Source organism: Pectinophora gossypiella, chromosome 18 (genome assembly GCF_024362695.1).
Source record: "Pectinophora gossypiella chromosome 18, ilPecGoss1.1, whole genome shotgun sequence".
NCBI lineage: Eukaryota > Metazoa > Arthropoda > Insecta > Lepidoptera > Gelechiidae > Pectinophora > Pectinophora gossypiella.
Genome location: NC_065421.1, coordinates 1,346,867 through 1,364,497, shown reverse-complemented (window position 1 = coordinate 1,364,497; position 17,631 = coordinate 1,346,867). Strand labels below are relative to the sequence as shown.

Here is a 17,631-nt window from a genome sequence, read left to right as displayed (position 1 = left end):
GTATAACAAATAGAAAACCAAGCTCTGTATAAAAGTTTCTGCGGTGCATCTTGTCACAAACGACGGCGTGTAACGACACTGTATAATCGATATTGCATTTTATTTGATCAACCATAACATCCTTATTTGTGGCAACGAACTTATACTATCTACATAACTTAATGTTTTTACAACACGGCTCGGATGCTTCTTTATAAAACTCCTTAGTGAAAACGAGTCTATAAATTGATTGTTTTTAGGATGCCAGTGGAAGAAGAAAATGAACGTACCACTGTCAGCAATCTACATCTCTTTTTTAACTCTTAGGTATTAGGTATGTCTCTTGTTTAGATCAATGTCAATAAAAAAGGATGTACTTAAATCATTAAAAATATACTACAACATATCTATAAATATTCTACAATATACATATCTAAAGACTTTCTAGAACCATGTAGTAGCTCACATGTCAAATTCGTATTTTAACACAAATTCCTGGAACATTCCGGGATGGCTGAAGTTACACTAAATTATAAATTCCCTCCTCCGACATTCTACTAGGAATGTCGAGTATCTTGGTATTACACTTAGAGGAATTCCTTCCCTCCTCGTTATTTAATTCGCTTTCAGGTAATTAAAATCCAAAAACTTGGGCCAAATTAAATTTTATACTGTGAAAGACTTGGGGTGGCAGCGAGGCTGGGCGATTCGACGTTTTTAGAAGAGACTGGTTAGAAAGTAACTAATATAATTACAGTAACTTTATTATATATTTTTATTCAATAATATTACTCAAACGAGCCCTATATGCCTAGATTTCTTTTGACTAACACTTATTCTTCTGCTATCGATGATGATGATGAAAATTTTCTTGCATTTCAACAAAAAAGTCACACCATAAAATTTTACATCACCATTTCAAACATCATCATTCTATCATCATTTTTCAATCCACCTACCACGGCCTATGTGGCAAAAGTATCAAAACTGTTACAATACTGGAAAATAATGTATTTATATGTACTTAGTTCATCTACCCCAATTAGGCCATAGTAGTGAGCTTATGTCATATCCAAAGAAATCTTTCTATATAAAACTAGTTAACCAAAAACATCGTGTGACCAAGAGAAAGTTATCTCAAACATACAGTTTGCGATTCTCCCCGCTACCCTGCGGACGTGTCGCAAACGCCAAATTACCTTTTTAACTTTTCCTATTTAGGGAAAAGCGGGAAAGCCAGGATCCAACAATAATCATAATAGATATTGCTACCAGGGCGTCAGGATCGAGAGGCGCGCGATTAACATAAACCAGGAACTAGTGTGATTAGGAAACATTATTATAGAGTTGGAAAAGTTGATGAGAACTTGGCCATAAACATTGGAATCATTTTTTGTGTAAAATCTTGATATTAGTGCGACTTTTTTTATAATTTGAGGATAATTTTGTCCTCATATATATATAAATAAATGAAAACTCATGACTATAGTTCTAATTTGGGTACTCAAATTTATTTACAGCATCGCATTGATGAATTAAGTACTTACCCGCGTTGTACCGAGCTATATTAAACCAACGTTTTCTATGAAAATGTACTTACATAATTATACACAGCCTTTATTCTTCTTGAACTTGAGGAGATCTGGAGAATCAAGGCCCCTGATACAGGACAATACGACTTTCTTTTATTTTGTCAAGATTTTTATGGTGTCATCATTTTTCCATACATAATGTTGCGGTCAGCCACCCAGTTACCGGTAAAATCACGTATAAACTGTAATAATATCCGGAAAACAACATGAGAAGTATGTCTAATTAAAAAAAACATTTCACAATAACTCTTTCCATCACCAACCCCTTACAATACACCATTACGTCACAGTACCATAAGGTTCCCCTAAGAAGAGTATCAATGTAATGCTAAAATCTTATTAAAATTAGTCTAATTTGCATACAAGAGTCGATTATCAAGCGCATGTGCAATAGTGCATTTTTAAAGTGCATTGGACAATGCAACGACACGGCATTACGGGTTTTGACTATTTGAAACCGGGATTTGGTAGGGGAGATGGAATTTTCGTTAGGGGACTAAGGATTATTGTAGTTGGATGTAGATTTTGTATCAGTCACCTGTTAGTAGACTTCATATTTTGCTGCTTTTTTAAAAGTACACTTCTTAATCTACTCGGACACATCGTAAGAAACGTCATGAGTTGATTTTCCTTAAGATCGCCTTAACTGAAGACAAAGTCGGAGTAGGTTCGAGGAGACATCTTAGAACACGGGTGTTTTCTGAACCGGCGTGCGTGTATGAAGCGATTGATGAATGTGGAGGAAGCAAGAGAAGTGTGTCAGGATCGAAGCAAATGGAATTCCATAGTCTCTGCGTACCCCGGTGGGAAATAGGCGTGAGGGATTGAGTCGGACTATAAATAGCCGATCAACCTATCCACCATGTAACATACTTGTCACTATACATTATGACGCTTCATCATTTCCAATCATCCATAAAACTGTCTGCAAGTTGTCTTCTGAGTACTTTTGAGGCTGCCTATACCTTTACTGCCTTACAAAAAAACCCGGTGTACCTTTTTATACCGATCATAAGCTAAGAATAAGCACAATCTACAAATAAACTCGGAATAACTTATACCTTGGTGTAACGTCTCATACTATCGCTAAACCAACCCTCACCCTAGTTTAAGTTCGCAATAACCTAAAACTGACTGATATTGACAGAAGTGATTTTGTGGTGATTTGTTGGTTTCCTCTCGGATTTTTTAAATTATCTTATTATCGGTTTATACCAGGTTTAACTATTCCTAGTATAATCTTGAAATAAGGATGGAATTTTTATTTGTAAGGCCGTTAGAAGTTGCAGTTTAGATATTTATGTGAAAACGAAAATGTTACCGTCAAAACGCGCTCCTCTAACCCGACCCCAGCCCAGAGTTAACCCTCTGCCAGCCGGCGGCAAAATTAACAAATCCAGATCAGTGTTATGATTTATTTGAGCCCGTTATCGGTACCCGCCATTACGGCCCGAATAAAATAATACAATCATACAAATGCAAATTCTATTGTTTGTAGATACGTTTTGTTGTCGTATGCTGAACGATGTAATGTAATTTTGCACTTGGATTTCTGGGTTTTGAGAGGTTTTGTTGGATTAAATCTAATTTATATAAAATAATAAAAAAAAATGTTTAACGTAGTATTGATTTTTTTTCTTTATCTACTTTATATTATAAGTACATAATATATTTTTGCACAGAACATAAATAAACAAAAACACACATGCCTGCCTTAACTGTCAAAATATTCGTCGAATAATGATTAAAAAGAATTCAATCATGTTTTTTTTAAATAAGAACTTTTCTCTTAGTCTGCCATGCGCTCATAAACTAAAAACCTTTATATTATAAAGGTTATACCTTAGGCCCAGGCCTAAGGCCTGGCCTGGGTTAGGCCTTTTTATTATTATTTAAAAAAACATGATTGAATTCTTTTTAATCATTATCAGTATTAAACTTTTCTTTGATGCAACTCGATATTTAAAAAAATAACAAATAGGTAAGTATAGCTATTCGCAGAACAGCGATTAGAACACCAATTAATAAACAGTCGGACTTAAACAGATCTCCGGAGCGTCGTAAAGTTCCGTTTTTATCTCCATGGGGATATGGACCTAGGGACTAAATGGACCTGGGGACAAAAAGGACCGGGGACGGGGGCAGTACAGACCCAGGGGCCGAGGGAAGAGTTAATGAACTAATCTTGATATTAACAATACATTACGCGACACGTTTCGTTGTCATTAAGCACACGAGGGTTGTTCGAATTCCTTTTGAAATTCGAATACGTGTTGATTCTAAATTTGAAAATTATTTTAGATTTGTGTGGAGTTGTCTCAGCTAGTTCATGTGAGATATTCCCTTATAGTTTTAGATAGAAAGTTTTAAAATTGTTGTGTTTTTAGTTTCAATAATCGTTTTACAGCGTCATACGCCAATAAAATTAGCTACACATCAATTTTACACGCACCCCAACCAATTTCGCCCCAATCAAAAACTGGCAAACACTAATCATTTTATACCAACAATTACCGGGTGAAAACATCCAAAATTACGTTGCAATTACGCGAAAAACTAATCGAATCACAAAACAATCGCAGGATGTCTGGGAAACTCGTGGAAAATTCATAGTGACAGTTAATTTGGAAATGCACCGCGGTACCAGGGGCGCAGAGTCGCGGGGAGATTACTTATTCACGAGACGTATAACATATTGCTCAAGTAATTGCTCGGAATCAACCTGCTGGTGGGTTATGAACTCCTGGTAAATGTGAGTGTAAGTTGCTAATTTCTAATCGCTCGTCTAATCATTATAACGCACGTGTAGGTTGCAACTTCAACAGGGGGGCCATATTGAAGCAATTCATCTTAAAAAGCAATATTGCTATGCAAAAAATAAGAAAAAACAATTATGAAAACGAATAAGTTGAAGGAAAGGAAGAATCCTAACCACTTGCGCTGTCCATAATACCTGCAAATAGCCCAGCTTAAAAAAAGGGAAACACTCACGGAATCAGCTTTCTGTATTCTTCTGACATTTACTTACTTTTTGTTAATGTGGCCTAGCCTTTTTAGACCCCTAGAAAACTCTTTATTGGGATGGCAATTCAAAAGTCACCAACCAGAAAACAGCTTACAGCTGCACCATCCATCGTTCTTTCTCTTCTCTCATAAGGTCAATGGCCGACTTCATCAGCCCTGTCAGTATTGCTGTGGATCCTAAAGTAAACAGTACTTTCGGACAATCGGGTGATCAGCTCGCAATATCATAAATAGGAATCAACAAATGTGTCCCCACTGGGAATCAGACCCGAACCAAACAGCCTTGGTCCTTTGAGGTCCCATAAAATTTGACAACATTTTGATGACCGCCGTGGTCCAGTGGTCTAGACCACTGCGGTTGTCAGCATGTGTACATAACTTATATAAACAACCTATAAGTATACGTCCCACTGCTTCTTCTTCTTATCGTGTGGGTTGTGGGGTGAAATACCAACCTCATCAACCCTGGTGTCAGGGTTATTACTGAGCCGCCAAATGTCCCACTGCTGGACACAGGACTCCCCTCAATCAACCGGAGGGTTTATGGAGCATGTATTAATTGTTTTGTTTTTCTTGTTTCAGGTTTATCAACGCGAGACGTAGGATAGTGCAGCCTATGATAGACCAGTCAAATAGAGCAGGTAACATTTTTCTTATACATCTGTCAGATAATGACGTTGTCAACAATTAAAAAATTATTGATATATTTATGTCTAAGTAACTCTCCTAGCATTATCCCGTTTCTACAGGATCGATTTACCTAAACTGAAATTTGACTGATCCAGGTTTTTACTGTCTTGACCTTCTAAACCGCGAAGGAAAAACCAGCCCAATATTTCAAATCAAAAATATCTCGTAGCTTTATTCAGTAGGTAACATTGTTGTACATTAAATCGTCATTTTTTACATCATGAACGTCTCATCTGCCTAAAACTACTGCAGCTTCACAACCTGTAAAACCGGGGAAAAGAAGCTGCAAGAAAAACCTCGGCACAGGACCCAAAACGTTCTTAAAACAAAAATGTTATACAGACTATGTGAGATACAACCAACCCGCATTGGAGCAGCGTGGTGGAGTATGCTCCATACCCCCTCCGGTTGATTGAGGGGAGGTTTGTTTCCACCAGTGGGACGTATATAGACTGTTTATGTATTAGTTAGCCTGGAAGAGGTGTTCACTCCGTGACAACTTTTGCCCACCTATCATATTGCATTCGGCAAACATGACCGGCCCACTCATATACATACATACATAAACAGCCTATATACGTTCCACTGCTGGGCACAGGCCTCCCCTCAATCAACAGAAGGGGGTATGGAGCATACTCCACCACCCTGCTCCAATGCGGGTTGGTGGAGGTGTTTTTACGGCTAATAGCCGGGACCAACGGCTTAACGTGCACTCCGAAGCACAGAATCATCTTACTTTTTCTGGACAATGAGGTGATTCAAGCCTGAAAAGTCCTTACCAAACAAAGGACAGTCTCACAAAGTGATTCCATTAGACCACGCTGCTGTTACATTTACAAAATAATAAAAGTTTAAACGCGCCCTACTATTTTCAATTGACTCACTCATTATTATTCTTATTACAGTCTTACAAGATTCCAAATCCATCCCAAGAGATTACCTCCAAAAAGTAGATATAACCAACCCTTTGTCCAGCTGGCCATCAATAGACATTTCTGTCACGCATGGCCGTTTCAAATTCAACACGTCCGACTACTTTGAAGTCCGAAATTGAGTTTGGCTGACCGCAAAGTGTTGCCTGTGCCTTCATACAGTATGCATCCAGTGTGCACCTGAGTAACGGGCCGCCCGTCCCATGAGATCTTTCGAGAGCTTTTAACGTTGACCACTGGAGTTATGTGCTCCTAGTACTTTGCCAGCTGTGACCTGCAAGTAATGACTGCTGGAAGAAAATTTAGCGCTTGTTTACGTGCGCTAGAGTGTAGTTTTAAAATGTGTCTTATTTTTAATGCAGCGACAACGGCGAAATAAAATTTTGAGGAGTTTTGTTGGGACATTTGTGTGGTACTGAAACACTTGAGGAGCTCGGTGGCGCAACGGTAAACGCGCTCGGTCTGCGTTTGTTGAAGTTAAGCAACTTTCGCAAAGGCCGGTCATAGGATAGGTGACCACAAAAAAAAGTTTCATCTCGAGCTCTTCCGTGCTTCGGAAGGCACGTTAAGACGTTGGTCCCGGCTGCATTCGCAGTCGTTAATAACCATCAATCCGCACTGGGCCGGCGTGGTGGTTTAGGGCCCGATCTCCTTATCCATCCATAGGGAAGGCCCGTGCCCCAGCAGTGGGGACGTTAATGGGCTGATGATGATGAAACACTTACTGTGACATCATGATGGGATTATTGACGATAAACATGCCGATTGAAGCAGAACAGGGTTAAAAAGGCCACATCAAAGTAAATCATGTTTTAAAAAGCATTATTGCTATTTGACATATTATTGAATAAGCACACAGAGCAGAAGCAAGAATTGACAGAGCATAGAATCAGTGGAATAATCATGTATCGTGAAACTGTAAAATAAAAGCTCTCAATACTAATAACGACCTCCATGGTCCAGTGGTTGAGCGTCGTGCTCACGATCCGGAGGCGCCGGGTTCGAATTCCGAGGACATCACAAAAATCACTTTTTGATCCGTAATTTGGTTAGGTCGTTACAGGCTGATTCCCTGATTGTCCGAAAAAGGCACGTTAAGTCGTTGATCCCGGTTACTACTTACTGATTGATGTATGTAGTCATTACATGAGTCATGTCAGGGGCCTTTGGCGGGTCAATAATAACCCTGACAATAGGGTTGATGAGGCTGGTATTCCACCTCACAATCCACACGATAAGAAGAAGAATATTTATAATTCATTTTTGGCAAACTTCATTTCTTCAATCGACTCGATCAGCCATCGCGTAGTGAATACATTACAAAACTATACACATAAATACGAAGGCAAACTGCATATTAGTTCCACGGTTACTTGCATCTTTACCGTTCCTAAGTTTATGGGAGAATTTATACACTTATACTACATTTACAAAGCCTCCGAAAGGATAGATTATTCATTGTTTTAAGTTTACGCGGTTATCATAATAATTAAAACACATAAAAACGGGTTCTTACCGCGTTTAAAATGGGGATATGAGACTCCCGATATTTCGACACTGCCTACTCCACTCCAATCTCATCAGTCATCCCGTGATCATGGCACTTGCAACAGTGTCGAAATATCGGGAGTGTCATATCCCCATTTTAAACGCGGTAAGAACCCGTTTTTATGTGTTTTAATTAGGATAGATTATTGTTATCGATTTGGCAATTCAACATAATGCAATGGAACCGAATGTCCTGTTATTATCTCAAAGTCAATTAGATTGTCTCAGTCCCGTATAAGTAAACGCAGAGACCACTGCAAATAACTTTCCCAAACAGCAGTTAAGCAAAAACGTAACCACGGACATATAAAATGAGAAAGTGGGACAAAAACGGGGACTCCTGACGATGCGAATTTTTTCTCCCCCAACAATATGGAATAGAATTACGAACGACCAATTCTATTTTTACTTTGTAATTGTAGCACAGTCCATAAAACGTCCCGACGTAGCTAACAAAAATTCCTCGTTGGAAAAAAGGAGGTTGTAGAAAAAGGGCTTACTTTTGCGAACCGGGAACGCAAGAAGGGTAAAAAAGAATAATGTCCGAATTCGTTGACCCGTCCCGGGCGATCCATCACCGCCCCTCGACTATCGCCGATGTGTGCTCGTGCCTTTATCTAGATGTGTGGATGTGTTCCGGGCCTGCTTCGGATTAGAAACGCTATTTTGTCTGTCTGTAATTTCGTGAATAAATAAAGCCAAAGCGAAAAAACTGCTTCGGACGCACTTTCGAACGCTCTTTTCAATTCAATTGTACGAACATTTTTGTCTCTTTTTAATGGTTTTCTTAATTTTCTTGGCTTCAAGCTTTACCAGCTTGTTATTCTTGATATATTGAACGGGTAACTGACTCGAACAGGCTTACAAAATACAATTCTATATTCCTGTCATCAAAAAAATCTAAGCATCTCCAAACAAGTTTATGTTTCGTAAGGATTTTCAGAACGAATGAGAAAGTTTTATAATAAAATAAGATTCTTAATTCTTAATGTTGATGTTCCAAATTCAAATTTAAAATTTCATTGGACTCGTGTTATGTTGAACACCAATTTTTGTATTTAAATGGGTCAAAGATAAATTATAAAATGCTAATCTAGTAATAGAAGCCAGTCTAAGAATAACAAAAATCAATTTCTTTTTATTTTCAACTTATTTTCGAATTTTATGTTATGTTATTTATTTCGATAAGTAAGTACTTATTTATGTTAGAATATCTGCTGCTTCCAAATAATTCAAGACCTTTCACGATTAATGTGTGTTATGTGTTTCGATAAGTATGTTAGAAACTGCACTACCTCCAAATAATTTGCCGCCATTAACGATGAATGTCATAAAAGGATTCCTGTGTTCAGCAGGTGCGCTGTGACATACAGAATTGTTGATAGATCACTTAATACAGGTTCACGGCTCGTTAATCTAATCGGGTAGGCTGAGACCGCAAACCGACTTAGCCACTTTTGGAATATACTTACGAGTAGTTGTCCAAAAAAACAGCTATACAGTGACAGTTTACCAAAGTTTATTGGAGATCCGTCTCAAATGCACTACTTGCCCGGACAAGTAGTGTAACACTCACAAACGACGAATGCTTGTTTTGGCATTGCTCGAAATACAAACTTCATTGAAGTTTAAACCCGTTTTATTGCAAGATTTCTAGCCAAATTCATTCGAATGTCAATGTCAAATTAGTGTTGCCATTCTAAAATATGTTTATTCATAATGTTATTTCTTAGCAACACTGGTACAGTACCCACTTTAGAACCCTGTCGCACTATCATATTTGACATTTAACGAGACTTACGGTTTAATTTGTCAAAGAAGTTAATGTGACTTGGTTTCATAGCGTAATTAGTACTCGTGGCCGAACTCATAAAGTCCATTGCCATCATCAAAAAAAGAAATACACATTTCTCAATAATCCACCCGACTCTGCGTCACATCGAAAACCTGAAATAAACCCTGTCGTTTTTACTGAAAAGCTCGAATTACCGTGATGAGTACTATTTAATCCAGGTGGTACAGGGTGTTGATGGCACCGTACTGAATATTGAGAAGAATGATTCAGCTCATTATTCTGAGTTAATATCAGGTGGAATTTTCCGTCGCAAAAGTATAGAATTTAAAATAATTAATTAAAAACATCTGTCATGAATTTGAATTTGAATTTGAGGGCGATGATTCAACTCATGATTGAGTTAATATCAAGCGGAATTTTTACTTTTAAGTCGTAAAAGTATAGACTTGAAAATAATTAAAAAAATATATAGGAAATTCCACTTGATATTAACTCAGAATCATGGTCTCATTCATCCCCCAAAGTTTCCCCAAAATTGTATTTTGGTATAATTCACAATTGAAAATAATTTAAAAAGAACATTAATTTTGGGGAATCTTTGGAGGATGAATCAGACCATGATTCTGGGTTGATATCAAGTGGAATTTCCTACATATTTTTTAAATTATTTTCAAGTCTATACTTTTACGACTTAAAAATAAAAATTCCGCTTAATATTAACTTAATCATGAGTTGAATCATCGCCCTCAAATTCAAATTCAAAAATATCTTTATTCAGTAGGTAACATATACGTAGTTACACTTTGAATCGTCAATTTTTACATAACGAACGTCTTATCCGACTAAAACTACTGCAGCTTCTCACAACCTGTATAGTCTCAGTATTCGTTACGTTGTCACCAACACCCTGTATAACTGTAGTACCTACAGCTTTTATGGAACGAATAGTAATTTACAAGCTCGCTCAATAATGGCGGCGCATCACAAACCAATTTATGCCCTTATAATAAATTCATTAGTCTGAAACACGAGGCAGTATATATGGCCCAATACTGACAGGCTTGCGTCCAGAATGTCGATGTATTAATACAATAACCGGTCTGCTATCGGAAAAGCATAATACATGAGGAGCAAAGTTCTGGCGAAGTTCTAGAAGGGGCAGGAATGAAGTACTATAGACTGCTTCCTCCCTTCCTAGTCACTTTTCCTCAAAACTGGAGTGAAAGGGCATTTACTAGAACCTTAGACCACATCTTACTCACTTACCCTTTGCGCTCTTTTTATGATGTGACTTATTGTAGATTTGCCGCAAATGGTATTAACTACTTGGCCGGACAAACGGGGAGCGCTGAGAGCTCTCACCCTGTACAAAAATTAAGAGTACTGCCATCTGAGTCAAACTTGACTTATTAGTTTTGTCAATCATCATCATCATCTTCTCTAGCGCTATCCCATGTTCACGGGGTCCAATTTCTTACAGAAGCGACCTTCCAACCTAAAGGAAAAACCAGCCCAATACAGGTTAGGTCACATTCCTCCGAAACGCAATTTTTTGGGAGTGTGGGTTTCCTCACGATGTTTTCCTTCACCGCATAAAAAATATAGTAAGCGTGGTTGCAATTGTCTTCTGTATTAAAAATATGGGCGTGTGTTATATCTGTCTGTTATGATAAAAACAGACAGATCTCTTCATCGATAAATAAATGCAGGAAATGAAGAAAAAGTAATGTTCAAGTAGGTAATTTAATAATGTACAAGCAACGCAACATAGTTGCCTTCATAAAAAGATGTTTTTGCACATCCGAATGAAATATTGTTATCATAAATTAATTGTTTATTCAACACTATATTTTTTGTGCTCCTGCATAATTGGCAACTGTGACTGATAGATTGACAGCATCAATATGAGCCGTCGTTGATGAAAACAAAAAGCGATTGAGTCGTACGGAATTTCGATAAAGAGACGCTTTGCCAAATGTGGACCGGGGTTACCACGCAACAGGAATACATAAACGCGCCAGCAAATAACATAGTGATTGGAAAAGCGCTTTTTGGCTTGACCACAGGAAATGCGGTGGCCATTTTCTTTAGTCCATTGCCAAAACAATTTTCCATCTCTCCTACCCTCCGGTTTTTCCATTTTCCGTCGTCGGCAAACTTGGCGGAGCCCGCATCCGCTCCGCGGGGGAATTTAGAATTCTCTGTTTTATGTTGTCGACTGCTTTAAAGTTGAGCTAACTCCGGCAGAATTTTGACGCCCTGGTACTTTGGGAGATTGCACCAATGGATATTTAACCGGATGGGGCGAATTCTGCTAGCGAGGTTCGAATTTTCTTATTACATACGTTGTAGAGATTACCTTTCATATCAAAAATGTATAATATAATATGTATTTGGACTGAATACACATTGAATAGACGCACGACTATGTATTGGGTAGTTAGAGGTACATTCATCGCAAGATGTACACCTCGCCGAGCTTTCTATTAGACCAACGTGATAGGTCATCATCATCTATCGTGTGGGTTGTCAGGTGGAGTACCAATTAACCTCATCAATCCTGGTGTCAGGGTTACTATTGAGCCGCCAAAGGCCCCCAACATGGCAGATGTCGACTACTTACTTACTTACATCAGTAAGTAGTATCCGGGACCAACGGCTTAATGTGCTTTCCGAAGCACGGACCATCTTACTTTCGGACAATCTGGTGATCAGCCAGTACTAATGTCCTAGGGACCACAAAGTAATTTTTGTGATATGTCTCCACCGGGAATCGAACCCGGGACCTCCAGATCGTGAGCTTAGCGCTCAACCACTAGACCACGGAGGTCAACGTGATAGGTGGTGAGCCGTATCATCGTCCATAATGGCCGAGCCGACTGTGTTAGCAAACAGGGGGGTTAAAATGGTCACATCGAAGCAATTCATCTAAGAAAGCAATTTGAAATTTGCGCATATAAAAGTAAGTGCGCAATGCAACAATAAACCCCCCTACACTTGAGATTGGTGCTAGTCTGGTACCGAGGTTTCAACCAGCGCTCCCCGTTTGAGAAGCAAGCTGGTGAACCAGGACAACATAGACTAATAGAAGTGGAATGAATATGTTGACGGCTAAGGGAATTCTCAATAAGGCTACATAGCAATACCAAATCGTGACATACATTCCGCACAGGAGATTATTTTCTTGGATTTATTGCGTCTTCACTTGCTTTTGTCCTGGAGCTATGTATGATTAATCGTCTATCTCCCTCTGTCATTATGTGTCCAACAATGGTGCGATCAAGGCCGCGTCCTGAGATCGCCACTAAATCATAGTTTCCTGGTACTGCGCTCGCGGGGGCTCCGTTATTGCTTCCTGTTTCTGTGCTCCTGGTAGTCGGATTCACGCTTGAAAGGGCGCGGTGTCTCGATCGTCGTCGGAGTCCTCCTAAGGGTTCCGTTGGCAAGCCATCGATTAGCTTTGGTAGAACTGTGAAGATACAGTTGGCTAAGAAAAAAGAATACTTTTTACTATGCCATCAGCAGGCCTAGCACGCTACGTAAGCGCGAAACGACGCGACGCGAAAATAAGGTCCTTGGTGCACGCGCCTACCGGGGGAAATCCGCGATTTTTTCAAGACATCGGAATCCAAAGGAAATATCTTATTATTGTATAGCTTATAGAAGAGCCAAGAAAAAGAAAAATTAGACACCTATTTTCATAGGAAATGAGAAAATTGGTAGTTTTTAACATCATTTGCGTGACTAGAGAACAAGTCGACGCGTGAACGAGGAACCTTAACTCCACTGTCAAATTTGACAGATCACGCTTTGACATCTACTCGTGCCGTTAGTGTGTTAGGCCTGCAATAAGTTTTAGAATTTGAAAGTTGTCACTGTTCACATAATTCCCTGAACTCCCCAGGGAGACGGTAAACGTCAAGCGCATTTATTACCTGTTCACAGCTCCGCTTAAACTAACATTAAGTATTTGACAGATACCTACAAATAGGTTTTATCTGTCTATTTCTTAGAAAAATGTTTCATTAGTCTAATTAGTCTCGGTGAGTTGTGGGTACTTAGTTCATCTTGCGATGGATGTACCTCTGACTACCCCGATTGGGATATAGTCGTGAGCTTATGTTGTTTGTAGTCTAATTAAGTGTGTTCATTTGCCTAGCTTCAACATAAATTATCGTCCATTCTTCTTTTGAATCTTAAAAATACTCTACGGAACCCAATAGAATTTTACCTAGGCACTCTTGACAATTTTTCGCGCTGCGTTGCAAAAGCCCAAGTTGCAAACTTTGTCACCTAACGCTAAAACTGCTTTGTTAAACTCCGTCATCGGTTTAAATGACGGAAATTATTTTTAAAACTTCTATTGTAAGCTCGGACAAATCATACTTATTGTAGGTTTGAAAGTCGAATGTTTTATTTGATAATAATGTTGTTTATTTATTATTCAAAAAAGATTTTGTTAAAATTGTTCCATTAAAAATAAAAATATATATTTCCAACAAATAAATAATCGGTATTAAGCTACGGTCCCACTGACGCGACCGTACGCGCCCGAACCCATCCCGACCGAACTCAAAATTTCAAATCTAATCCCACACGATTGCAATGGAACCGAACAAAAACCGAAGACATTAGCTTGCTGTTTGTCTCACTCGTCGGGCAATGGCGCGTGCCCCATAAAGAGCGGTGGAGGAAATCGGCGTCTATAATGGACGAACGCCATTACTCGCGATTGATAATCCCCGTAGATGCATGGCATTCGGAAGCCATAACAGTTTTGTGGTAAAATTGAGCGAATTCCTAACGTTGCGGATGACGGAGTGGAGAGGGGCGTCGAAAACTATGCCTACAGTTAGACTTGTTTTTATGGCTCTTTGTAAACACGGAAGCAACTAACTATCGCCTGTGAAAGTTTATTGATTGTAATGATAGATAGATAGAATCTTTATTTAGGTTTAAGACGTTACATAAATTTCTTGATTGTTGAAATTTTAGCACCATTTCTTTATTTTGTAATAATTACTGTTAATTTACATAAACTCACGCCTATTTTCCGCCGGGGTAAGCAGAGACCATAGAATTTCATAGCGCATAGACGCGACGCGGCACGTTTCATAGGCGTGAGTTTATGTATGTATGTACTGTTAATTTACTAAGGGTTGGTCACTTTTCACTCCATGTAAGACAACGCAAAAATCTATCTCTGGAAACGTACATAAAAATCATAGTTTTAAGGCTTTCTTAACCTTAAAAATACATCTTCCGTAAAAGTAACCTACTATTTAAACTATAATTTACAACCGCTCTAAGTATTACCTGGTGTACGTACAAACCTTTCTGGTTTTTGTTACACTTTTTTGTTTATGTATGTTTGTTCTTTTAAATAATAAATTAAAAAAAAACGATATATGTTCTGCAGTATTGTCCATCCCAATGAGATGGAAGGACGACATCGTATGGCACGCAGGATATGGCTTGATGTCGATAGCCCAAGATCGACGCAAGTGGAAAAACATGGAATAGGCCTACGTCCGAAATTGGATATGAATTTAGGCTGATATAGATAGATAGATTGTCCATCCCAAGTTATATATCCATGTCAATATCTTCACCTTAAAACCTTGCACCAAGTCCCACAGCAAGCCTAATTAACCGCTCAGTGTTCTACCCCGCAGTGTTCCCGCACGCAGGCCCGAGCGGCGCGTACAGTCCCGAAGCCACCATGGGCTACATGATGGATGGCCAGCAGATGATGCACCGGCCGCCAGCTGACCCCGCCTTCCACCAGGGCTACCACTACCCCGCCGAGTACTACGGCCATCATCTCTAATGATACTTCTTGTAAATGTAAGTATTTAAATTATTGTCTCTCGTGGTTTAAATGTCTCTACTAGAAGTTTCTAAACTGTTTATCTGTTTTGTGTTATAGAAACCATTTGTCATTACATTCATTAATATTATACATCAATGGCTTGCTACATTCACTTGCATCTTTACAATTATTTGTAATTTTATTATTATTGTATGTCGTTTCCATATTTATTTATTTATTAAATTCCATATCGTTTCCATATCTCGGGACTATGGAGTCTCGGACTTTTGGAAGGCGTGTGTGGTTCTGAAGCCAACACGTAGAGGCCCCTTAAGACGATTTAATCTAAATGTGTCTTAGTATTATTGTAGTAAAAAGGCTTTAACACTACTGTGTTGGAAAAGAAGGATCCTTCTAACAATATTTTAAATTATTTCCAGATATGAATAACAGTGACATCGTCCGGTCCTCGCTCCACCAACCGAGGCCGGCGGACAGCGCTCGAGACTATGGCTCCGACACACTGCAGCGACACGGACCCGCCGCGACCCCGGGCGACACCGGCGCGACCACGTGCGACCTGCCGCGACGCAAGTGCGACCACTCGCGACACAAGCACGACCAAGCGCGACCCCGCGCGTCCCTCGCGGTCACGTGACACGAACAAACAGGAGAACGATGCTACATGTACATAACGCGACATTTTGTAATATTTGAAACAGTATACGATCTCCTAAATTAAGATTTAAAGTCAACTTTAATGTTTAAATTAATGTAAATGTAAATTTACGCGAAGTGACACTGTGGACGCTGTAATATAACTGGTGCAATCACCTAATTATAAATAAAACGGTTTTATCATTCGGAACAATAGGAGCAAAGTTGATGAATGTAACAATAAAAAACGGTTTGATAGTTATCGTATAAATATTTATAGCTAATTGTGTATTGTTATTACGTAAATATAAATAAATAATTGAATAGTTGTAAGTTGTAACTATCACTGGAAGTACTTGGGTGTCGCAGTGGACAGGACGGTAATAGAAAACGGGACTTTTTGTAAAGGAGTTGTGTATGGAATAGTTTATTTTAAGTATGATTTTTGAACAACTTTTGTTATTCAAGAATTGGCGCACACGGACGCGGCATTTGGTGGTGATGTAAAAAGGAAACATTTAGTTCAAATCCCGGCCATCTATTTACTAAGGCCGAGCCGTAACCGTAAGCCGAACCGCGTTAGTGTGTGTTAGTCTTTATTTTTCGAAACCATCGAAATTTTCTTTGTAAAATTCGTTACGAGCGTGTTGCATCTGTTACCTACCAGTAATTTATTCACTAATTATTATCAAGCTCAAATTGTACTTCTAGATGAACGTCAATTTCTTGAATTATAATTTTAATTGTGACCTTGTAGTTTTTGCGTTACAGGCGAGAAACATATCTTCGAATATATATTTATTGTAATGAATGGTATTGCGGATATCATTGTTTCACCTTGCCTTGGTGTTCAATAATGTAGCACAATTTGTAACCGATGTATACGATGACAAAAAATGATATTTTACAATGTTAAAAGAAGAGATTTTTAGGTCTATTTTGACTTGGATACCTGACGTTATGCCTACGTTACCAGGAGGCCAGGACTTTCACAGAAGTATTTGAAGGTTACTAAATAATAATTCACATTGAAAATGTTTCAAAAAATAACATACATACATGTATACGGACAGTTCACTTTCTAAAAGAAAAACAAAAAAATCCTTCAAATACAACAACAATTTAAAAATAAACATGTGATTTTCATGACTGAAAAATTGTGAGCTTCTCCTAGATTACGAATTCCGTTGTATTTCGTGGAGATCAGCAAAGCATTCTTTTTTTATTTACATTAAAAAAATATCACGAAAAATACGCAGTTACTTTCCATTTATCAACTTAATCCACTCAATGGGAATTCTGCCAGACACAAACTTAATTATAATTTGACAGTTATAAATACACTGCCATCCTTCTCTAACGATTAGTACAAGAAAGAGATAGAGTTAGTTTTACAACTGTTAAACTAGAAATTAAATTAGTGTCTGCCAGAATTGTTACCGATACGGAGATTCATTGGATCGAAATTTGAAATCAATAAAAGGTAATTAAGTTGTAAAATGGAAAAAACGTTTTGAATTCTACATAACAGTAAGCGTTTTTATCAACTGAAAACATATATTTATATTGTATTTTCATCATCTACTTAATTTCGATCATAAG

At 38.4% G+C, this 17,631-nt stretch overlaps 1 protein-coding gene across 4 annotated transcripts in view; it reads left to right on the top strand.

The window, feature by feature from the left end:
- Nucleotides 1-16,934, top strand: part of LOC126375286 (homeobox protein homothorax) — a 368,740-nt gene extending 351,806 nt beyond the window's left edge. For 2 of the 4 annotated variants that reach the window (XM_050022221.1, XM_050022220.1), the window contains exons 12-14: nucleotides 5,178-5,236; nucleotides 15,236-15,407; nucleotides 15,813-16,934. In XM_050022221.1, coding sequence (XP_049878178.1) covers nucleotides 5,178-5,236; nucleotides 15,236-15,390 — 214 coding nt within the window. In that variant the 3' untranslated portion in view covers nucleotides 15,391-15,407; nucleotides 15,813-16,934. Of the gene's footprint in view, nucleotides 1-5,177; nucleotides 5,237-15,220; nucleotides 15,408-15,812 lie in introns of all 4 variants that reach the window. The other 2 variants (XM_050022219.1, XM_050022218.1) reach the window with 1 other exon arrangement.
- Nucleotides 16,935-17,631: the final 697 nt, after the last annotated feature.